The 24,549-nt window shown below is 41.0% G+C and overlaps 1 protein-coding gene across 1 annotated transcript; it reads left to right on the forward strand.

Moving 5' to 3' along the window:
* Positions 1–387: 387 nt before the first annotated feature.
* Positions 388–23,722, forward strand: OLFM4 (olfactomedin 4). The gene is made up of 6 exons (XM_062636854.1): positions 388–497; positions 2,719–2,796; positions 6,721–6,873; positions 12,136–12,348; positions 13,279–13,432; positions 21,552–23,722. Exons 1-6 carry the CDS (start codon positions 417–419, stop codon positions 22,343–22,345), a joined length of 1,473 nt encoding a protein of 490 aa, XP_062492838.1. The 5' UTR covers positions 388–416; the 3' UTR covers positions 22,346–23,722.
* The last annotated feature ends 827 nt before the right edge of the window (positions 23,723–24,549 follow it).

Below are 24,549 nucleotides of genomic sequence, written 5' to 3' on the forward strand. Positions count from 1 at the left end.
TCTTCTCTGTGCTTATAGGTAATAAATACCACACAGACCTGTATTGTCTGCATAACTTAGGAGGCATCTATAAGAATTTTTGTGATTGAGTCACAGTAAGAGGAAGTGTCTATCTACCTGTCCTAGCAAATAAGCACCTGGTGTTCTGCTTAATCAAGATTAAGATTAGATACTGCACCATATGGGAAAGCTTTCCAGTTAGGAAACTGGAAGTAGTAAATTTGTGATGGCAACTCAAATGTTCTTTGCACGTTAACAATTTGGCACCTGTTATTATACAACTTCATGGCATCACTTATCCAAAAACTTAAAAAAATATGCAAGTTAGTTCCTTAAGGTTTAGCTGGGGAAATCCCCAGGCTGTGCTATAAAAGACCTCCATTGTCCCTGTGCTGTCACATCTGCTGGGTGAGAAGATGAAGCACACACAGGTGGCTGTGCTGCTCCTCATGCAAATCATGATCACTCTGGCTGTAACAAAGGCAGCAACAGAAGGGGTAAGATGAGAGTTTCATAACCTGAGCTTTGGTGTCTTCTTTTCTCCTCATGTAATTTAGATTGCTGAAAATTCTTTATTCTTCAAGGTTACTATTGGGCAAATGCTGAGATCTCTGCATGGAGAAAGTTTGAAGTATTCCTCCATCCTCCCTCCAACTGATGTATAAGGACTGGGTAATAAATGTAAAAGTGAGGCACAGGTTTAAAATCAGAGCCAAATTCTGCCTTTGGTTAGATGAGTGCAACTCCCAGTGAGGCTCTGAGTGGATTTTAAATGCTCTGTGTAGCTTTTAATTAATTAGCAAGGGCTTATAGCAGGAAAGGATCCACATCTTTGATGTGAAAGGAGTTGGGAGGTAGGGGCTTTTTCAGTTGCATGATTGCTCTCATGCTTTATGACTAGGCACATGAAAACCATGCTGGCTGTTTTTTGTGGGGTGCTCTCCCTCTTCTCCATAAAACTCTATCTGGTTGGGCAAGAGAAATATTCAAATCAAAGCCAGCTGTCAGGGAAAAAAAATCCCAAACAGCCACCAAACAATAAATCCAGGGAGGAAGGGAGAAAAGCAAAAGTAGAAAAAAAAATTAAAGAACTAAAAATTAAATTACACTAGTGAAAGATTTGCTTTGATTTTGTACTGCATCTTCTTTTTTTTTTTTTCAATTTAAAACTGAGCTTAAATTATCAGACAAAAAAGTTTGCAAATAGCTTAAAAACTTCTCCAAATGAAACAAATCATTTTGGTTTTATTTGACCTGAAGTGATTGCCTTTTGGTATTCTTTAGATAAAATCTGGGAAAAATAAACAAACAAACCCCTTTTTGGCTCCCAATGACTCTTTCTGATTTTGTGGTTTAGTCACTGACCAGAAAGATCTGGCATGCCACTAGTTGCATTGTTTGAAGTTTGGGAGCACTGTGGATGCAGGCAGTGAAGTCAGCACCTCCTGGGAAGGTGCTTTTATCTGCTCAAAACCCAGAAAGTTTTGAAAGTCAAGACGGAGGTGTAAATATGTATTGATAAGCTTGATATGGGAGATGTTTCTCCTCAGGCAGCTTTGCTTTAAGGCAGCCCCAGTTTGTGTAACTTACACAATTTGTGATGCTCTCTGCCCTAGCAATGTCCTCCTCTCCCCCACCATGTTCAGTGTAATCATATAATCACACAAATGCTTCTTGAAATGGATTTATTTGTCAAACTGTCCCACAAAAGCCTGTTTACAATGTGTGCTTTAACAGACCTGCCTTTTGCCAGCCATTTGTATTTCCTCAGCGTTCTCTAGCTCAGGAATGGGGCTCTGGCTGAAATTTGGGAAATGCAGAAAGACACAGGGGTGAGCGCCCTGTTGCAGGGGAAGCCCATTTGATGTTCCATTTGTCACACCATTTGACATCAAGGGTGTCTTGCTGCAGTTCCCAGTTTGCCACAGATTTTGGTGAGACCCTGTTGTGGGTGGCAGTGTGCTGCATCCCTGGTGTTGCACCATGCTCTGCACACTGTGTGGGGATGCAGCAGACCTTTAGTGACACAGAGAGCAGTGTCAGAGTGACAGCTGCTCTCCTTGGTGTGGCAGGAAGGCAGGTGCCAACTACAGATGAGAATTAAAGGACATGTATATCGTCTTACTGCATAAAAGGCTCCCAAGGTGGACCTGGCTGTATCCTTAGCACTGTGGTGGCTACCTACTCTGTGATGGGATGCTTTCCCCTCCATGGTGCTAGTAGCACAGTGGGACACATGCCCCAGCCATCACAGCTTGCAGCCTGACATCTTCGTGTGAAAGCAGCAACAAGTGCTGTGCTGAGAAGCTGGAGCATGAGCTGGGCAGTGAGGAGCAGACATCCTTGTTGGGAAGATAATAGTCTCCAAATTTAGGGCAGGAAAGCACTGTCCTGTCATTTTATACTGACATGTAATCTGCTAGGGCTGCCTGCCAGGCCCCAGCTCACGCCTCCTGGGCAGGCTGAGCATCCCCTGCCTTTCATTGGTCACATCAAGCCTTTCTTCAAGAAGTGTCTTTGAAGTGACATTATGCCCAGGAAAACTTCAGTCACCTCAGCAGCAGATTAGAAAAGTCAATTAATTTTACAGTTGCTGGGGATTGCTCCCATAGTAAAATCAAAGTGGTTTAGAGCTGCAGTGTGGAGGCTAGCTGGTATGGAAGGGATGATGCTATCTGCAGGAATTAACTCTGGAAATGGCTTTCCTTTGCTTTTCAGAGCCCTGATCCCAATACAATGCTCCCATATGTGACTCAACCTAGCAAGGTGACTGGCAACCTGCACACTCCCCCAAAGGTATAACCATTACTGTTCTTCAATATCTCCAGAAAAGAGCAAAATTAAGAACTTGTGTCCCAGTGTTTAAGTGGTACACATTTAGTCACTCAGAGATTTAACTCTGATACAAGGCATGTCAGTTAGGCTGCCCAGGAAAAGCCTTCAGGATACCCAGGATTTTAGGCAGTAGTGAATTCCCCAAATCCTTAGTGCTGCTGTTGTGTCATTCAATGCCTTAGGTCACATCCAAAGCTCCAGCACTGTCCTTGTGACTATTGAACTGGATCCCAGATAGGAAACAGCTGGGGCAGTGGGGGTTTGATAGCAATGTATCAAACAGTTTGGTGGTTACAGCTTCCCTGGAGGAATAGGGAGACTTCTTTTCAACTCTGCCTTCCCATGTAAACCAGAACAGGGCCTTGAAACTGCCTTCTGAGAAGTGCCCGCTTCTGGTTGCTGAGGGTGAGAAAGTCTTGATTCTCCCTGTTCTACTTAGATCAAAATTTATTCAAGTATTGGATGATAGAGGGACTTGTATCTGATTTCTGTGCCTTCTGGTACAGTGCTCAGGTCCATGGTCTGTGGATTTCAGGGTTTGGTTTCCCTGTCTCTCTCTTGTCAGTGACTGCTTAATAACACGTTTGCTGTGGAGCTGATTCAAAGTGACACAGTTGTTCTGCATTTGCAAGCTAGTACCAAGAACAGAGTTTGTCCAGAGCACAGCTCCACATCAGGTTGGAGGTGGTAGACAGCTTGATCTTTGGTCTTCACTGTCCAGGGTAACCCAGTGTGGTGCCTGGGGTATGTGGAGGGACCTTTTCCTGCTCCAGTAAAGGATATAGACAGTTAAATGGAGTCAGGAGTCCCTCTCCAGCTCTCAGTAACAGGACACAAACCTCATCCACCTCTTAGGTCAGCTGGGGTGGCCTCTGGTCCCTGCTGTGTGATTCCTTAGGATGTCTTAGGATAACCAAGTAGCTAATTCAGAGCTGTAAATGCTGCTGGGCTACAGTGTAGCTGGAAATTAAGCACTGAAATGGCCTGGCTGTTGTGAGCATGAAACCCTATGCCCACATTTAGGCAGCTGATTAAATATTCTGTTTTTCAGAAAATGGAGTAACTGTTGGCTCCTACTCCTTTTCTTAAATTGAAGGGTTGTGGGAAAGGAACATCTCTCGTAGCTTCAAATATGCGTATGTAACAGCTTAATTTTACAGAGTGAAATGTTGCAGTTAAGTCCTTGCTGTAGGCTAGGACAGTTTGCTCTTTTTTAAGCATCCAATATAAATTATTAAATTTTAAAAACCATACAACTCGATCAAAAGTAACAGCCTACCTTGTGGAATTTTTTACAGGATCAGGGAAGACTTTCTTGCTATATGGTTATCATTTGACTGGTTTTATATTTTGATAGAAGCGCTTACTGACCCAAGGGGCTTTTAACTAAATCATGCTTCTTGGTTTCATTAACGTTACGATCCCAATGTTTGTAATGTCAATGGAAGTATGGAAACAGTTCCATCATCCCAGGCTGTCTGCTCCTTTGGGGAAACTGTCTCTTGGCTCAGATATAAGCTGCACTTACTGCAGTGAAGCTCTTCCTTCAACTCAGGACTCACTCCTAACACAGATGTTAAAATATAATGGTTACTTTTCATAGGGAGTTTAAATGCACAAATTGGAGGTTTTTTGGGAGGTCATCTGAACATGTTTGTGAATGGTTTGTTTAGCACATGAAATAAGCATGGTACCTCTAGATATAGCTATATATAATCAAGACTTTATAGCAGAGTATACAATGTATAGTTCACACTACACTATGTGTGGAAACGTGATTATGTATACAGCACACTATTCTGTACTATGTATAGTACACTTTCTCTTGCTATACATATACACATATATGCTGTACTTGTGCTATTCAGAGAAGGGATAGAATACAATACCTTCCACATAAAAATTAGCATGCCAGTGCACAACAGTCTTACAGACAGTCACATATACTCACTAAGCCACGTTTATTTCTTCTTTTGTCATCCCACACCCCATCTGTTTGTTCTGTTATTGCTGAACAGCTAGCCATCCCAGTCATGGCCTTACAGAGAGGATTCAGAGGTATAGAAGCATCTAAGTGACTTATGAACCTATTTTTCATAGTTATTTAGGTATTGCTAGCGTATCTTCAAAAGTACTTGGAAACTTACAAATAGTTTGCAGTAGGTTCCCAGTGGGATTTTCAGAAGTGCTTTGGTAACCTACCTGTCAGGGAAATCAATGGAAGTTATGTGCTGGGACATTCTGCAATACCATGAGATATTTCTCAGCTTCCTTTCACATTAAATGGCCTCAGAAGTCTGCCTATGAGCATAGTTTTAAGGGCTGTGGTGCTTAGATAACACAGATAAAACTTATTTCCATACTTTCTTTCAAAATGAGATGCAGGCTCTTTGTTATGGCTGAGGTAAAGAGGTTTCCGGAAGTGTGATCTGGGATCATTCCTGCTTGCTGCTGTTCTCTTCTTGGGCTCACAGATCAAGATAGCTTTGCTGATGGCCATCACTGCATGTTCTGCACTGGCTTGGTGGTTAGTCGAAATCACTGTGAAAAAGCAAAGGGAGAAGTGTTGAAGTGTCAGCTTTCAGTGAATAGTTTTGTTGTTTGCTTGTTTATTTTTAAGAGGGAAAGAGAAAACAGATGAATAATACTGGGATTTCTGCAAAGCAGGAGGAGAGATTATAGAAAGAAGTGTATTTAAGGAGCAAGCCTGTAGCTTTAACATATGCAGCTGCATTGAAGTGTGTACCAGAATATTTTAAAGTAACATCAAATATCTTTATTAATAAATACGTGATAGGTTTATGAACAAGAAACATTTTGTGTACAAACAGAAAAGAACAGCTCCAAACACACTCGGTATTCAGCCCAGTGTTTATAGGAAATTATGTGCTTTGGCTGTAAATTATGGCAAGATTATGAATTGCCAGCCCTGACCTTTCCATACACATTACACATTGCTCCAATGGTGATTCTTTGAGCATGCAGACAGTCACGATTCATGCTAATGGCACGGGCAATGGCTTTGCAGACTACCCACAAATGTGGATGGGCGGACTGTGATTTGTGGGTATTACGTGCAATGTTTTGTATCAAAATAAGTATCTCTACTGTAGGCTGATCCTGCATATTTAATTCATCACCTTTCTACGGTATAATTAAATGCGCATGTTTGTTAGCTCTGGGCTGGCTGAGAAACAACAAATTAAGCATTTTTCTCTTCAAAACCCCATTACTGGCTCTGTTACACTGCTTTCATCTCTATGGATGGAAATGACTAGATAATCTGATCAATTCAGATAACAGAACAGTAACTATAAACCCTAACTATTAAGTTATTTTCCTGCTGTTGTGTGCTTTTCTGTCTGCTGTAAAAGTTATTTCATTATCTTAGGAATGTTGTCCACAAGATTGGGAAAGTAAGGACTATTATATGCCTCTGTTTTTCCAATGGTACAATCTTTACAGCAATATTTAACTATTTTCAGTAAGATTGTAAGGCTGAATCATAAAAATTGCTAGCTATTTTGAGCTCCTTAGAAGAAAAAGGTGAAAGATGTCTATAAAAAGAAGTTTTTTCCTCTAAGGGTGGTGAGGCACTGGAATGGGTTGCCCAAGGAATTTGTGATTGCTTCATCCCTGGCGGTGTTCAAGGCCAGGTTGGACAGAGCCTTGGGTGAGATGGTTTAGTGTGAGGTATCCCTGCCCATGGCAGGGGGGTTGGAAATAAATAATCTCAAGGTCCTTTCCAACCCTAACTATTCTATGATTCTATTAATGAAGTTGTAGATCTTATAATTGTCATAGCTCATTTTATTATCAGACCTTAGTTACTGATTCCAGAGAAGAATGCTAACACTTTTTTTCCTTGCTGATTTGTTATTGCAGCTCTTCACCAATGTGTCTGGCTCTGTGGATGACGAGGGAACTTGTCAGTGCTCTGTGTACTTGCCAGATACCACCTTCCCAGTGCAGAAGGCTGAGCAATTGGAGATAATAGCTGCAACACTCATGAAGAAATTTGAGATAGAGCTTTCTCAAGTAAGGTGTTCTTTTCTCATAAATGCAACAATTGTATCTGCTGGAAAATGGTTGCCTGTGGAAAAGTACAGCACTCAGTGCTTTTCTGTGATGTGTCTTTCAAACAGTGGGAAAGAGGGCTCTGTGAGAACACGGAGGAGGGTGATTCAATCTTAAATCTTTGACGTTGCAGGATGTCGTACATTTGAATATCCTTAGGTCTCTTTTCTAGGCCTTTAGAGCTAAAGGCATACAGTATTTTTGGAAGAATGGTTATGTTTCTCCTCTTCTGCTCAGTTTTATTGGTTTGTGATTGCTACACAGAGCTACAGGAAGCCAAGCCTCCTGCTCTTTCATGTGTTATTATTTTTATCAAGACAGCCAGCTTGTGAAAGGGAAATGAATAGAAGGAAGGGAAAAGTCACCAAAGACCAGAGTGAAGAAGTAGGTGAATATTTGCCCCTTCGCTTCTTCTGCTCTCATGGATTAGAAAAAAAAATTAAAAAATACCTTTCTTGTCAACATCTGAAGTTGTGGCAGTGGGACTGCTGAATTATGCATTGCTGTTGAAGAGAAACACACCTTACACTGTTCGGCTGCTTTTTGCATGAATTCAGATTAATTTGTTTTGAGGAACATGGGCAAACCTATACATGCTGCAGTTCATGGGGTGAAGCTGCCTGTGAAGACAGAAATCTGTCTTTAACTTTTGATACTGGATAAATATTCAGGATTCAGATTAGGTGTCCAGCAGAAAGTGTTTCCTTCAGGAACCAAACATCTTAAGAAGTGAAGTGTCCTTGAATTAATCAGCAGAAAAGGAACGGCATTAAATTATAAATTCTAACTATAAATATTCATAACCCTCTCGTATAATCATGAACAGATAAGAAGTTATGCATAAAAAACACAACAACAGCAGAGGATCCTGTGGTAAGATCTTTCGGTTCAAATCATTTGTTTTGAAAGAATTGGAGCTAACAATGAGACACACTCAGCTGTCAGCAGGGATATGAAGGGCAAACTGACAGAAGTCCCACTGCCTCCAAGCACAGGAGGTACCTGATCCCTTGCAGCATGGAGGTGTAGCTCAGAGTTAATGATCCATGAAGATCTCTGAAGTTTCAGGTCCCCATACTGCTCCTATTGTGGTCAGTGCTGGCATTTTAAGCTAATTGCACTGGAACAGGATCAGGAGCATGTTTCTCAGCCAGAAAGTTGGTGTGGCTCTTCAAGGTGTTTGTGTGCTACCTCTCCCAGTTATGTGCCCTTGTGTAACCAGTCTCTTACCAGTACTTCCTCAGTATGGTGCATATTTCCTTTAGGATGGTTGACTTACCTGCTAGTGCTGTGCAGATCTAGAGAGCACATCAAGTGCTGCTTGACATCTTTGTGTGGACAACCTCAGATCTCTATTGAGTTCAGACATCTTGCTCATATAAAGACACAAGTTAATATAGATACCTAAAATTAGGTGTGCAGATTTGTACCTGAAACTCACCTCTAAATTCGGGGCAAGATAAATCCCCACTGTGGACTTCAGTGTCTAGGCTGCCAGCTGGCGTCACCAATGTACGTGTGTTGTCCTCCTTAGGTGCCCAGCAGTGTGCCACAGTGTAGACACTGACCTTTCAATTCTCGCTGCAGACAGCAAAAAGTTCTTTCACTGACCCAGGCTTCACTGAATTTCATCCTGTCAAGACCAATCAACCAAGCAGTGTTACAATGCATCTAGTCAGATAAAGTGTGATATATACTTTGGTGTGATATTGGCAAAGAGACACTGGGTCAGAAATGAAAATGAACAGATTGCATTTTGATGTGATTTTATGTGTGTAAGATTTCTCAGTTGTGATGTTGTTTTTCTGTAGAAAGAAGAAAGTTGTCGAACATTGCCTTATTGATATCTGAACTTAAGAAATCTGAGATCTTGTGATGCTTGCATCTCCATGCTTAAAAATTCTCCACCTTTCCTGCTAATACAATTCAATATATTACTTCAGTCATGATAATACTCACAGGAAGAAGGAAATAATGAAATGGAGGAAAGCCAAGCTCTCATTCTTGGTCATTGTAAGAAATGATCCTGAGCAAACTCCTAGGGAATCATGCTCACATGTAACCTAGTCTCACCACAGGGGTGAGAATTTCTACTGAGTGTTTCCTTTTTTGACTCTGAGAATTCATGCTTCAGTTGCTCTTCTATAACACACGTTGAAGCTCATAGGAGCTTTTCCTGGGTAACAGCTGCAGGATTAGACCCTCTTAAGGATGCTTTCCATGTGCTACAAGCCCCAGATAAACAACCTGATTGAATCGTTAACCTTTTGCCTGATTGTTGGCTAATTCAAAAGCAAGGGGGTCCTTTTATAGAATCAGCAGGCAAGGAAGCTCACAGATAAAGAGATGCTCTCATGTGCCAAATGAGTACAAACTGTAGGCTGAAAATACCAGTCTAATTTTTCCTCTGTCACATCAACCTTTGCCAGCATAATTATGATTATAGAAGAAAATTAACCTTTCAAAGCAAAGCAGGAATTGGCTGCTCCTCTCAATAGGAAGAGGACACCTCTGTAACAGGCTTGGATCAGTATGTGATCCCAAGGAGAGAAAGTGCCTTTCAGAACTTGGCTCATAACTGCCACAACATCCTCACATAACAAAAACTGGAGGAAAAAATCATGCCTGCCCTCTGCCACCAACAGCTGTTTTCAAAACAGGTTAGCCTGCAGTGGAATTATTCTGGGTGTCAGCTTGAGGACTGTCTGCCAACCTAGCTCCTTACAGGTCTGTAGAGGTCAGGCCTGCCCGAAGCCAGTGTCCTGGGCTGAGTGACTTCAGAGAGTTGTTGGTTTTGTTACTTCTCTCTTTTTTCGTCCCTCAGTCTTCCCAATTTTTTCTTTTACATCTTCATTTTGCACCTTTCCCCCACTTCTGTATTCTCCAAGTGTGTTCTAGAGGAGTGTCTCCATGCTGCAAAACCTGTTTTGATAAATACCAATTGCAGGTAAACGACACAGTATATAAGCATTGCAAATTTTTCCTGCCCTTTTCATTCCACGAGGGTGACAATGCTTAGAAAGGAGGAAAAACTGAAACTGAGGAATTTTTTTCCTACATATGCTTCACATGGCTCTACTCTCTTCCTACAAAGGGCTAATACAGGTCTTATGCACTCATCTTACCCTGCTTTAAGCTTTTATGGCAAATGTGGCAGTAATCAGCGCTAGTCATTGGTCTGTAGCTCTAAATACAGGATATGCACAGAATTTCTGGGCCAGCCTGTTAAGAGACAGCAGCCAGTCCCTAGCAGGTAGATGAAATAAAAGAACAGGGATTATAAACTGCTTAAATTTATCTGTCAAGCAACAGAGCAACGTCATGTTCCTTTTTCAACTGATATTTCTAAGCTAGTGAAGCTCCTAAGCCATACCTGAGCAGGCAGGAATGTCCACACAGGGCATTTCAGTGCTTGACATATGTGCTGAATTTGTCTACAAAAGCAGTATAAACCTGTTAGAGCACTGCTGGGAAAATTATATTTGGCCAATAATTCACCAGGGGAGCTATTAGTTGAAGTTCATTGCGATGCTGGTGTGGCTGTAAAGAGCACTGCAGAGTGCTGGCCCTAATTCAAGTTCAACTTGGATATCTCTCAGCTATACTCCACTGGATGGTGTTGACATGTCTTTAAATGACCTAGATGGTTGACTGAGTGAAAACCCTCTGATGTTGGAAGAGAACTTCAGGTCTGTGTCCTGCAGCACTCTGCAATCAGGGCTGAAAAAACTATGTATGCCTTGTTCCAGCACTCAGCATTTTGTCTAGGCTCTCAGGACCCTGGAGAAAACTTCAGATTCACAGGTTTCTCACTAATGAGCAGCCATCACCAATTCCAGCTGTCTGTTTATTTCAGTAGTTTGTGAATTTGGTCTGTATTTCATTATTATTGTTACCATTATTATTATTACTATTAGTATTACTGTAAGAAAGGTTATTTCCACATGCCCCTCTGATGCACGAAGCTTCACACAGCAGTGCAATTTCATTCACACATGGGCTTGCTTTATGTTTTTCGGGCTGTAATCATGTATTATTTTTCTTTATTTCTTTTTTCTTGTGCAAACTCTAGACACAGTTTAAACATTGACCTTTGAAGATTATTTTCAGGAGCTTTTCTTTAGGATTTTTTTTTTTTTTTTGGAGAGGTATCTTCCAGCTCCAGACTGATTTTGCTGATCAGTGAATTCACAGAATCACTAGGGTTGGAAGGGACTTCAGGAAATCATCAGGTCCAACCACCCTGCCAAGGCACGGCCACCTAGAGCAGGTTACACAGGAATACGTTCAGGTGGGTTTTGAATGTCTTCAGAAAGGAAGAATCCACAACCTCCCTGGGCAGCCTGTTATAGTGCCAGATTTAAGGGAAAAGAGACATAACATTTATGAAGCATATGGGAAAGAAATTACATGTCTTTCCCAAAGTGTTAAATTTCAAGTAACTAACATTTTCAGAGGAATGTCCCAATTCCATATAATTTAATCACTCTGCATCACAATGCTTATGCTGTGATCTTTACCTCAGCAGATACATGTGTGAAAATTTATTTATCTGGACAACTGTTTAATAGTTCAAAGGCTGAAAAAGCTGTTACATAAATTACTTTAGCTAAAGCCTGCAATATATTTTCACTTCCATTTAAACCAGATTTGTTTTTAATGCTGTGTTTAAACATTTTACCCCTGCCCAAAGACAAACCCCAGATTGGTACTGCCAGCTTTTGACACAATTCAAATGTACACAGGGTAAAATCCTATTTGGATTCAGAGCTAGTAAGAAATGAAGTTGAAAAACTTGGGGATCCTTTATTGCATTTTTCAGTCTCCTTGGGTTGCTTTTGTGAGATAATACACTGCAGATTTCCTAATGAAATTTTTGCCAATATAGGTTCTTGGCATACTGAAGATAAAATTAGCTCAGAGAGGCAATATTGGCAAAGAATTAAAAAAAAAGGAAGACTGAGTAAAATTCTGCCTTCAGTTATCCCCAGGCATTCCTGAGGGGACTTTGTGCAACTGCCAACAATAAATGAGGATTAAATTTCACATATTTTATATATGTGATGAGAATTTCATTTATGTAGTTTATGTGAAGAATATATACGTCAAGTATGTGGAAGTCATGCATGGGGTACTCAGAAATATAATAGCGATTTCAAACAGGATTGTCTTATTTGCTAACCTGGACTTGAATATGTACCCTTTTTTTTTCCATTCTTCAAGGTTAGAGAGTACTCAAAAAAGATTGAACTGTATCAGCAGCAAATCCTTAACCTAACCATCAGAGTGCAGCATATGGAGAAGAGCAGTATATCCTACACAGAGCTGGACTTCCAGTTGCTGAAAGTAGAAATCAATGACCTGGAGAGACTGGTCACCCAGCTGAAATTCAGCCTTGTCGGAAGCAATGTCATCGTTGAGCAAATATATTTGGAGGTATTCCCAAAGTCTTAATTAGCTACAGAGAGTTCAAATACACAGATAGGCTATTCTCTCTTTAATGTTTAGGTTGAGAAAATGTAGCCTCTCTCTACTGCAGCCAGTGGAATTATTTTAGCAGTTCACCGGCATAAATTAAAAGAAAGCTTGACCTTAAATGTATTAACAGCTTTTTCCTTGATATAGAGCATAAAAAAGCAAAGAAACCCCAAAGCAAATGGAGAAAGCTTTATTTTTACCAAACATCTGCCTGGAAGTTAACAGTTTCGCATAGTGTTAAGCACACAAGCTGATTATATTATTATAATAAATAATAATTTATAGACCCCCATGCTTGAAAGCCTCTTTGCTTTAACACAGATAATTAAAAAAATCAGCTTCTGGTTGCTAGGGCAGTGACCCAATCAGTATGAAATCAAGAATGGGAAAGACTATCACCTTCCCAGCAGACTATAAATCACATTTTCAAAATTGTAGTTAATCACTCACCTAGAGAGTATAATTACTTTAGATGGAAAGTGAAATATCATTTAGTCCATTGTGCTCTAGATCATCAAGTAGGTGATAGAGAATGTTATTTATCTTTGCAAATAGAATTCCAGATACTTTTGTAAGGCTGGAATAAGTACATTTTATATATAACAGCTAGTACTTCCTAAGACTTACTAGATATTTTTGTACGTACTATAAAAATAACACTATATTTTTGCATTATGTTATACAGCTGAGAGCCAAAGCATTTCTTCACGGTCACATACATCTGCTGGAAATATAAAGTTTAGGCTAGCAGGATAAAGCCTGTTCTTGAGGATATTTCTTAAAAACTGTTCTGTAACATCTTCTGTGTTATGATCAACACTGCCTGAAAATATCTGTAAAATAAAGTCAACAGAAATTTGAATTTATTCTCTATTTTTCTGTGCCTAGATCACAAATCTGACTATACTGGTAAATGAACTAGAATCACTGGACAAAAACAATATCCTTGCAATTCGTCGACAAATTGTGGATCTCCAGAAACGACTGAAAGAGTGTGAAGAGGGAACACACAAAACTACAGTACCCCCTTATTTCCCACCAGGTAAGCATTTCTGTTGCATATCAGATAAGAGACAAACATAATACATGGGTAGAATAGTAAATGCAGAGATTTCCCTTTGTTAATATTAAATACAGTTGTAATGATGCTACTTAGCTCTTGAAAAATTGAGCAGACAGCTCCTAATGTTTCATCAGTGGGTTCAAAAGGAAAATAAAGGCAGGAAACAAACTCTTCCAGACACAGTACCTATTTTCAACTGGAAAAAGTTGTCATCTTCATCTCCCCTGCAGTGTGAAAATCAAATATCTAACCCCTCTTCTCTTTCTTAAAACAATTACTTTTTGTTTTGTCTTGTTTTTGTGGGAAACACTATTTTTTTTTCTGACCAGCTTTGATTTTTAATTGCTCTTGTGAGTGTGACTGTGTCATGGCAATTTTGTTCTAATGTTGCTTTGGGAATGTCTGAGCAATAGTTGATTAATAAAGCTGCTGATACCCAAGCTCCAGAAGGTAGCTTTGCGTGAAGATTACTTTTGCTTCACAATCTTTAGAAAAGATTTTTCGAAATCAGAAGGTCAAGAGATCTGGGGGGAAATTCTGGTCTCAGCAGATAAGTGGGAGCTTTGTTACTGTTTTCTGTTGAAGTAGGATTTTATAATTCTCTTAACTAATAAAGGTTATGTTTGGGGCTAATAGGATCAGTGATTCCAGAGTGCAGTTCATATTAAAGTATCAAGTCGCAGGTCATGTGGCCATTAGTTTACAACTGGAATAATTTTTGTCTTGACATGGTATTCAGTTTAAAAAATCACAGTGTGAGTGAGTTATAGTCTGAGAAGTTTTCAGAGCCAGATATGATACACTGGAGCAGACCACAAAACATTGGTGTAGGTATGCCAGGTCAAGGATCACGCTTGCTAACAGGAGGATTTATCAAACTGTGTTGATCCCATGAGTGTTGTATACACAGGGAGCTCCTTTTGACAGAGGATTGCAAGAGAGAAAGTGATCTGTTGTGTACAATACCCAGGGGAAGGATCCTGCCTTTTCACATAAGCTTGTTAGCCATCAGCTAGAGTTGCCCGTAGAAAACAAGGAGTAGTGCTTGCAAGAAGTGCAGATTTGCACCTGCTGGCATTTACCTCTTAGGACCCTGGGGCCAGCTAGCTCTGACACCTAGCTGGAAAGGTGAGAGATAGAAACACAAGCTTCTCTTAGGGTCAGCAGCCTTTCCTATTGTGATCTCCTGAAGGTTTCATGGCAATGTAGGCAGCTGTTGCACTTCTCTGCAGGATGCATGAAAAGCACCTTGTCTGGGCATCAGGCAGGAGAAAAAGCTGAAACAAAAACCTGCTTTACAAAATCTCAAGGTGCTTCTCTGCTCCTCATGGAAGGGCTTAAAATGTTCAAATGAGAAAAAAAAACAACAAACCCCAGTACTTTAAAAGGATTTGGGATAGCATCTCATTGATTTACTGGGGGTAACAGTGAGTGGTAAGAAACAATGTATTTCAAGCCTACAGCAAGCCCTTATTTCAGTGGGAAAATAGTGAACTCTGGAAAAAGAATACTGTGTCCTTCCATGAGCGATGAAGAAAAGGGCTGCTTTTAAACCCGGGTGGTTGGCATGAGCATCTGTAAGACACAGGAACTTTCATTGAATGGGAAAGGGAGTTCTAGGCTTCACAGTGCAGATTCGTGCGAGGGTAGGCAAGTCACGTCTAGAGCAGGATGGGTAAACGTAACTGCATTGAATTGTGGCTGTACTAGGATTATATAGCATTCTTTCTCAGGCCATGGTGGGGAGGTGGATAGAATTTATCTGGGACCATATTCCTGACCTGCATGCCAGCTAGCTCAGGCACCTTTGCATGTTGCTGCATTATGTGAAAAATACAGAGCAGAAAATAACCTGAAAGACCAAAACCCCAGGTGGTGTGAACAATAGCTCCATTGACTTCCAAAGGATTATAACCGTGGACATCAGCTGAGAGCATCCTCTGGTGTTGTCTGTGAGTTTATCTTCTGCCCACAGCAATAGGAATCCCATAGGGATTGGAGGATGTATGTGGGCATATTGTCATGGCCATCTTCAGGGCGAGAGTGGATTCTGGGCTCAGCACAAAGGACTGTTAGAGCAATTGCCCTGGGCTGGCAAGTTTCCTGCCTCCTGGGAGGTGCCAGCTGTACAGATAACCCAGGTGTTATGTAGGCTCAGATCCCTGTTAATCCATACAAGACTGGTGTATCCTGACTTTACGTGCCTGGTGGGGAAAAAGCATTCTCTGGGCAAAGAACTTTGGGCAAAGAGCAGTTAGGTGTCCTGCAAACTGTATCTGAAAACAAGAAGACGTAGTATGATGTTATTGCTTGGGGGCATGGAGTAAGTGAGAGAGCTGCATTTTCTAGATGGCCATTTTGGAGGCTTTGCATGGATGCTCACACCTAGGACTCCAAAGCTCTGTAGCGCTCATTTATGTGTATGAACACAATTTCCATGCATTTTGTCTGCAAGCTTGAATGCCTTGAATTCCTGCCAAACCATTTGGCCTTGCCCTGCTTTTAGTTCATATTATATTTATAATGTTTGTATTAAACTGACTCTTTGTCCTGTTTTCTGGAGGTGTTTTTTTTTTTTTTTCTCCTTCATCCTCTCTCCTGCATGTTTTGGGTAGGCAACATGAACTAGAGAGAGCTTGGCTAATCCCCAAGCTGTCTAAGACCATGAGTCTAAAGGCAAGTTTAATTAAAGCGTCTTGCTTCTCAGTGCTGTAGTATGCAGCCCTCTGACTCTGTCCCTCAAGACCTTTGCTGCTGTATTTCTCAGAGTGAGCAGGCCTGTTCTTAAACAACACAGCAGAAAGAGATCACTGGTGTCCATTTGCCTTACCCTCTGACTGAGGAGGTGGGGGTTTGAGTGTCTGAGATAGGGCTCAGTAAATGCATAGTTAATTATCCTCCTCCTCATCACTGGCTTTCCAGTTGCAGCAGTTTCTGGCATCTTTCTTCTCACCACTCCAGGGGGAAGAAATATTTATCCATTTGTTTTTCTTTTGTGCTGTTCTCATCAGGGCAAGTATAGAGAGGAAAGACCCCAGGATCGTTCTTTGAGAACTCTGCAGCAGGTTCTTTGTCATATCTCACTGAAATGATCTGACAGAGGCAGCAGGGAGAAGTGAGTCAGATGAAACTCTCAAAGGCAAAAAAAGAAAGGAAAAAAAGAGCAAACCTGTTTTCTCCTTCCCCCCTCCGGCTTTTATACATTTAGGAATTAAGGATTTCAAGTTACTGGTGAATAGGTCTCAGCAGGAGGAAACTTGGTGTAACCTAATGCTGAAACTCAAGCAGTCCTGTTGGAGTTGTATAGTGATTTCACTTTTACCTTACATTTTACCTCCGATGTATCCAAGATGTCTATGATTTTTTGAGTGTTTTGGGTTGTGTTTTGAAATAAGTATGTCCATACACAAAGAGAGAGGCATGCCTGAAGGAACTTGAGAAGAGCTCGCCAGTGGCTCCTCTCTAGGACTGTTTGGACTGCCCCTGGAGACACATTGGCAATGGAGGGAGCTTAGCTGAGGCACCTGAACATTTTGTTGTCTGAAGGTAATTCAGGTGGACTCCAGCCCTCTACCTCATCCCCTGTTAGATGCTGACAGCATAAGTCTCTCACCAACTGTCATCCTGTGCCTGTGTCCTGTGATGCTGGTGAAAACAGAGGTGCCTGCATGGGTCTTCCTGTGTCAGTGAGACAGTAGGAGCCACATGAGTCTTTGCCAAACCAGCTCCATCTCCTATGTCTCAAGCGGTAGTAACGCTGGTAACAGCTCACACATCTGGATGCAGAGGTTCGTCCAGTGGGAGAGGAGGGTACACATATGGTGCTTGGGAGCATGTCTGAGAGTGTAGCACTAGCCTGCTCCTGGTCTCTGTGGCCTCTGTGGGAGTTACTTTAAATGTAGGTCCCACATTGTCTTGTGCTCTTCAGCTGCATAAACGAATGGTGGTCCCTTCTCTTCTGTGACCAGAGGAAGCTGCTTGCTTTGGGGAAGCTGCTGGAGTTTGTTTAGCACTTTCATTGTCAGAGTGAGAAGCTGATGTTCTTTGTGAGTGAAGTGGGTGAAGCAAGACCTGATGGGATGCTCAGTTTTGCAGCCCATTAGCCAAGCAAGTCAGACTCCCTCCAGTCCTCATAAGTAAATGCCAGCTTTTTTTCTGATGAATAAGAAGGATTAGGAAACAACTGAGCTGAGATACTGGTTCTTTATGTAAGGAGAAGTATGTGTGTTTGTACCTGTGTTAGTCCTCCTCTCACCTATTTGCTACATAAGCATGAAATAAAGGCAGGCAAAAATACCAGGACTTCATTTATCAGTGGCCCAGTGTGGTGGTTTAAGCCCAGCCGGTAACCCAGAACCACGCAGCCGCTCACTCACTCTCCTCCTTCTTCCTCCCCTCCCAGAACAGTCCAGTAACTAAGGTATAACACAAACCACTACTGCTACCACCAATAATAATAATGGTAAGGGAAACAGCAAGGGAAGAGAATACAACCGCTCACCACCCGCCAACTGATACCCAGCCTGACCGAGCAGTGATCTAGCACTTCTGGGTAACTGCCCCCAGTTTATATACTGAGCATGACGTGCTATGGTATGGAATACCTCTTTGGTTAGTTTGAGCCAGTTGTCCTGTCTCTGCTTCCTCCTGGCTTCCCCTCCACCCTGGCAGAGCATGAGACTCAGAAAGTCCTAAGTCAGGGTAAACATTACTGAGCAGTAACTAAAAACATCGGTGTTATCAGTGCTGTTCCCAGGCTGAAAATCAAAAGCACAGCACTGCACCAGCTACTAAGAAGGAGAAAAATGAGTGCTACTGCTGAACCCAGGACACCCAGAACAATGGATAAAAGAGTTAAAACCTTAAAAGTTTGAATAATGCATATGGATTTATTTCAAGTGCCTTCTAATATTTACAAAATTACATGACACTTAGTTTCCTTTGTGCATTTTTTTTCTCCACAAGATCCAGACAGGGAGACAAGTTTAGATTAAATAAACAACAATGAATTCTTCTGAACCTGTGCTGAAGACAGATCACCCCCTGACTACCGCTGAGTTTTTGGTAAAAAAGTAAGAATTCTGGGAAGAGTTTTCCAGGAAATCAAAATCAAGCACATACTCTATAGAAACCACAGATGATTTTTGATGTCATTAAAACTGAACATGCTTCTAACTTTATTTTAATAATTCATTGTTTCATAAATAAAAACCAAACAAGTGTTCAGCAGAGAGATCTCTTTAAGGGAAGAAATAATAATTTATTATTTCTTTTGTAAAAAAGGTCTCCCTGCTGAACACACGTTTGTTTTTTTTATTTATGAAACAATGTATGAATTATTAAAATAAATCTGGAATTGTGTTCTGCTAATGACATGAAAAATTATTTGAGGTCGCATATAGATGAGCTTAGTAGTGCTTCATTACCTTCAAGCTTTGGTGCTATATTTTTCTAAACAAATCAAGAGTTTTAGAGCATTTAATAACCATTTAATTCTGGAATAAGTTTATTGTGATTTAAACACAATAAGATATTCAATATGTCACCAGCTTGAAAGAAGCCCTCATGCAGGAGGCAAAAATATATAATAGATATAAGAAAAAACAGTTCAAATTGATTAATGGAGTTGGCAGGCTGTAAGCCATTTTGCACTGTCTGCTTTAGCTTTCTTCCTTTGCATAAGCTGAGGAGCTGCAAGCACCTCCAAACACTGGTATCTGTGCCAAGTGCTGGGGCCATGTTACTAGCCATGCTATGTGCCATTTCCAGAGATACAGCTGGGCTAGCCATACAGCAGTGCCTTTCTTGTGTGCTATATTTGGAAATGAGGTTTCTGCTCCAGGGCCTCATCCTTTGTAAAGCACTTAAATGCACGCTTAAATGCTTATCTGCTTCAAACCAGGAATGCTGATTCGCATTTGATTCTTGGTGGTATGGAGGGAAGCAGCGTTCAAGCAAGGTCATCCTACATTTCACATTCCACAAGAATCCCAGGACACAAAAGGGGCTGAGAGGAGAGACAGGTTTGTTCACAACTCATGTCGTCAATGCAGAGCTGCTCCCGTGCACAGTACTAAACCCAAAGAAGTTGACAATGTGGCCTGGGGACATAGGGCTTTAGCTCAGCATAGTGATTTATATTTAATATAAAGTTGCCACCCAGCTTCCTCATAGATGTTGAGAGAGGCTGCGGGTGAATCATATGTCCCTCAAGTCACTAGTGCAAGATGGCACAAAACTGTGAGTGGTGAAGGTGTTCTGTAATAGGAGAAAAACACTATGTTTTGAGAAGAGAGGAGACATGGAGAGCTTCACTGTGCAAATGGACTTTACGCATTGGCACAAATGTTACCCTCTTGCTTGGACCTTTCTAATATTCAGACCAGAGGTTTCCTTGACCTGCAGGCAGAGCACCTTCCCCTTGGGCAAAGCAGATCAGAAAAACATTCTTCTACTTTTGCAGCAGTCCATTTTTCACCTTGTTCCCCTGTCTTTCTCCAAGAAGAATACTTCAGATTGGTCTGTGTCCACATTTCCCTCTATCTTTGGGATAGATTAGGATGCTTTTGAAAACAAGATGTCTCTTAGGCTTTTCCTGACAGTGGCTTTAGGAGTTTTCAATTCAGCTTTTAAGTATTGTCTGGCTTTGCTTAGGTATGGGCAGTTTGAGGGCAATCTCTCAAAGGGATTCCCCCTTAAGAACAAAAGGTAAATACTCTCTCTGTTACATTTCTTTCTGATTTGTGCTAAGACATACGTCACTGATATGCTAGATATCCCTTCATATGACTGAACTTATGAACAGTCACTCTTTTCATACAGGGTGTAAGCAATCATGCTTACATGCAAAATATTAAAGTCTCAAAAGATAAGTTTGACTTTCATCGTTGGTGCCATAGCTGGTGGTGCACGGAGTTCCTTTGCTGAGGGAACATCAAGCAGTTGTGGCCATTAGTTTACCCATTACTTGGCATGTGACCCTTGGGTCTAGTGGCTAGAGCACCTCACTGAATTGGGAAATATTAGATGGTGCTAATCACTTGACATCTCTGTCTCCATTACCTCAGATGAACATATCCTTACAATGAAAAATCTGGGTCACTTTTGTGGCAGTAATACAAAAAGCTAATGTTAATACTTGGAAAAAACATTCTGGTTTTTGCTAGTGGCAGCTTTGGACTTGTCAAGCCCATGGACATTTGTAAGTTCACTTTTTCCTCCAATGCCTTACAATATTGAGAATTTATTAGGAAACAGGAATGTCACTGCCATTCACCATGAGAAAAGGAAAGTATTTCTTGTATTTTGATTAATTTTTCCATGAGCTTGAAATGGCTTTGTAGTTGATATATGGAAAACAGAGCTGTTCTGGTTCAGCTTGAAGTTACGTTCTCCTCAGAGTGGCTTTACATGAAAACTTGGAATAAAATCTGTATACATTTCCTAGGCTGTCATTGTTACTGTCTGCTGATTTCTTTGAGGGCCTGAGGTGGAAGACCCATGCAGCTGTGATGCCCTGTTGGGAAGCTGTGATTCTGACAGCAGAATGCTAATCTGATATGTGATTCTGGAATTACTGCTACTGTTGCTCCTTCCTTCCCCTCCACATTGAAATACATAGAAATCAGATGCTCCCCTTTTTTTCCCCCATCTCTTATGCTCTCAGCTCCACTGAGGTAAAAAATCACCTAAAATGCTTCGTCAGTTGTATTTTCCAAGGGATTTCCTAGCGCATATGGCTGGCGTGCATCAAATGGGCAGAAACAAAAATCTCTTCCTTGTCTGGAGCAGCACAATGAGCACTTATTTTCTGAAAATTAATCCTAACTGAGAATGGATGTCCCTATCTTTTTTCCACCCCTGCTTGCCCCACATAGTTGTAGTAACATGTATACTGCTTTTTTTTTTATTTTTTTACTAACTTTGTGAGTCAAATTGGAACACTCAGTGCCACCCAGTTGCTGACCTTGGCCTCAAAACGAGCCTTCTGCTCATGAAGCTATGCATTTATGCCTGGCCTTTGCCATGAAGCTGATCTGAAAAAGCTCTCTCCTAATGATGACAGTCAGAAATCCTGTGTTTTTCTTTCTAATTTCAGGTAGCTGCATTCACCGTGGACTGCTGAATGTTAGCCAGCCCTATATTGCAAAGCTGAACTGGAGAGGATTTTCCTACAAATATGGTTCCTGGGGTAGAGACTACTCTCCCTCTAACCCGGAGAATGAAGTATATTGGGTTGCACCATTGAACACAGATGGGAGATACTTGGAATACTACAGAATTTATAGTTCCTTTGATAATTTGTTGCTGTTTAAACCCATGTATGAAAGTAGAATAACATACGGGGAAGGAAGTGGTGCTGCCCTTTATAATAATTATTTGTACTATCATGCTTATAATTCAAGATATATTGTGAAGCATGATATAAGAAAAAACACCATGGTTTTAAGGAAGGAGCTTCTGAATGCTGCTTACGGTAACCGTTTCTCTTATGCAGGTGTATCATGGCAAGACATAGATTTTGCTGTGGATGAAAGTGGGTTGTGGGTAATATATTCAACAGAAAATAACATGGGCAACATTGTGATTAGCAAACTCAATGACACTACTCTTGATGTGCTAAATACTTGGCAGACAAGACAGTACAAACCATCTGTTTCCAATGCTTTCATGTTATGTGGTATTCTGTATGCCACAAGGCCAGTGAACACTAGGAAAGAGGAAATCTTCTACATGTATGACACAAGTACTGGCCAAGAAGGTAGTATTAGTGTCATTATGGATAAAAAATTAGACACAGTCCAAAGCATTGATTATAGCCCCACAGATCAGAGACTGTATGCTTACAATGATGGTTATCTCCTAAGATATGATGTGACCTTTCAGTCCTAGTATCTCAGTGACATAAGCATGCGATAAAACTAGCAGCAACCAAAATGAGAGATCCGATACAACTTTAGACAATGCCAGTTTAGAATTCTTCTGATCTGTTGTACTGTATCTGTGGCTATTATATATACTACTTACACTTAAAAGAATTGCCCACTCTGGTCAGTAGCATTGCTGACAGCAGTTTAGCAGTACTGGGATCTTTAGGTTTTGATTGGTGTTTATGGATGCTTGGTGCTTTACAATCGTCCTGCTTCTAAGGGTAGATTTACTGCGTAGATTTAGTGCATTTAGATTGCAGAAATTGATGGGCCCAGCCTACCTACTGGCCAAGAAGCTAATTACCCACTGATGAGCATTTGTCACTGTAACACAAAGCAAGGCTCACAGAAACTGAGAATGAATTTCCACCATTCTTCATCAGAGTGAACTGAGGCTTCAGAGAAATTAATAGAAGGATTATGATACTGTGGGAAATATACTTGGTCAGAAGACAGCAACCCATTTGTTAGGTGGGAGCAGTAGTATCTGCCTCAAGACTTTAGGAGAGAAGGTAGAAATATACTGTGCTGTTTTAATTCTTACCACAGGGAAGGAAGTGAAGGCACTGGGGCAGGGACAGAGCCCACTGCCCTTAGCATCACTGATGCAGTGGGACAGCAGCCCCCGGGGCCCCACTTGTAAATAACTCGCAAGAACTTCTTGGAATGACCTTGTGGACAAAACTGGCAACAGGGCATTCACCAACTTTCCCTCTGTCCTACTCTCCTGCTCTTAGCAATTCTGCATGTCTAAACTTCACCTTACAAAAGGTCTTACTGAAACCTAGACATGTTCATTTTCCTGGCAGTACAGTGTAAGAAACACTGTTTTGCTTTCCTTTATGCTCTTGTACACTGATGCAAATCTTCCCATTGACTTTATTGGGTATGGGTGGCTTTTAGTTGTATATCATGCATTGCCATAAAATGACAGCCATATTATTCAGTGTGCCTCTATTCAACATTTTTGCCATTCTGTAATTAGATTCCTGAGAGTCTTGTTAGTAGAAGGTCCAGTTTGTACCCTGGGTAATTCTGTCTTACAGCAAGGTAAGAGGTTTTGTGGAAAACAGCAGTCTGGTCAAATTAGTTGAGTATATGATGTGTGTAGGGTTTTTTTGATGAGTATTGTGTAATAGTTTCTGAGTGTGTGTACTGTAATAATACCTTACCTTCATCACATCAGAAAGCAGCCTGGAATTCAGAACTCTACAACAACAAAGAAAGTTCATGTGATTCATTTCCTTCTGTTACTTATGCATTCATATCTGTGTCCTCTGATAATCAAAATCAATGCGTATGCAAATGAATGGTTTTGTTTTAATAATAAAAAAAAGTTCAAAGAATCTCAGCTGTGTTATAAAGCCATGTAAAGCTGCTTGTGATGAGTAGGTAACTTCTGGGAAGCCAGAACACCAAATGTTTAAAAAAGGATCACTGCACTGACTTGGGCTGTGTGTGCTTAAGTAGTTCTGGGAACAGCGCAAAGGTGTGAATCAGTATGTCAACTGTTGACGTCAACTGATGTCAACTGATGTACTTATGTAAAGTACATAAAAGGAGGTTTACTTCCCCACACAGAAATATGTTCACTGGTTAGGGTAACATTTTTCCACCAAACTGAGATATTACTCAAGATATTGGAGGCTGATGAACTGATGATATGTTTTGAAGCCAGGTGTTGCAACTTATCGTGTACCAGCATCTGTTTCTTGGGAATCTGTGAAATGAATTTGAAAGCCATGGAGCCATTGGTGCAGTAATCTGATCAGCCAGCACACGCACGGCTGCTGTGTGAATAATCTGTAACAGCCCAAGAAAGGATTTGGCTGAGAAAAAAAGAAGAAAATAGTTTTTTTCCCTCTACATCTATGTGTGTCACAGAAGGTGAGCAGCTCTCCACTTATCCACTTATTATCAAGAAATGCCACCAGTATGGGCCTTGAGGCTCCTCAGCTCACTGTTGTTCAGGGAGTGAGTTGATGTTAGCATCTAAGTGGCTTATTCTGGTGAATTTACTGCGATTCTCCAGTCCTTCCTGGGGCAGGATGGGAAGGAGAAAAAAACACAACCCCCATGGGTTGAGGTAAGAACAGTTTAGTAACTAAAATAAAGTAAAAAGTAGTAATAATAGAAAGAATCCCAGCCATAATGATAATAGAAAAC

Source organism: Pezoporus occidentalis, unplaced genomic scaffold, assembly GCF_034315485.1.
Source record: "Pezoporus occidentalis ecotype Australia unplaced genomic scaffold, CSIRO_AGI_Poc_V1 ctg5, whole genome shotgun sequence".
Classification (NCBI taxonomy): Eukaryota; Metazoa; Chordata; class Aves; order Psittaciformes; family Psittacidae; genus Pezoporus; species Pezoporus occidentalis.

Coding starts and splice junctions, on each gene's coding strand:
- OLFM4 (XM_062636854.1), top strand. CDS start 417: ATGAAGCACACACAGGTGGCTGTGCTGCTCCTCATGCAAATCATGATC. Junction 498..2,718: donor CAAAGGCAGCAACAGAAGGG/GTAAGATGAGAG, acceptor TTTGCTTTTCAG/AGCCCTGATCCCAATACAAT. Junction 12,349..13,278: donor TTGAGCAAATATATTTGGAG/GTATTCCCAAAG, acceptor TTCTGTGCCTAG/ATCACAAATCTGACTATACT.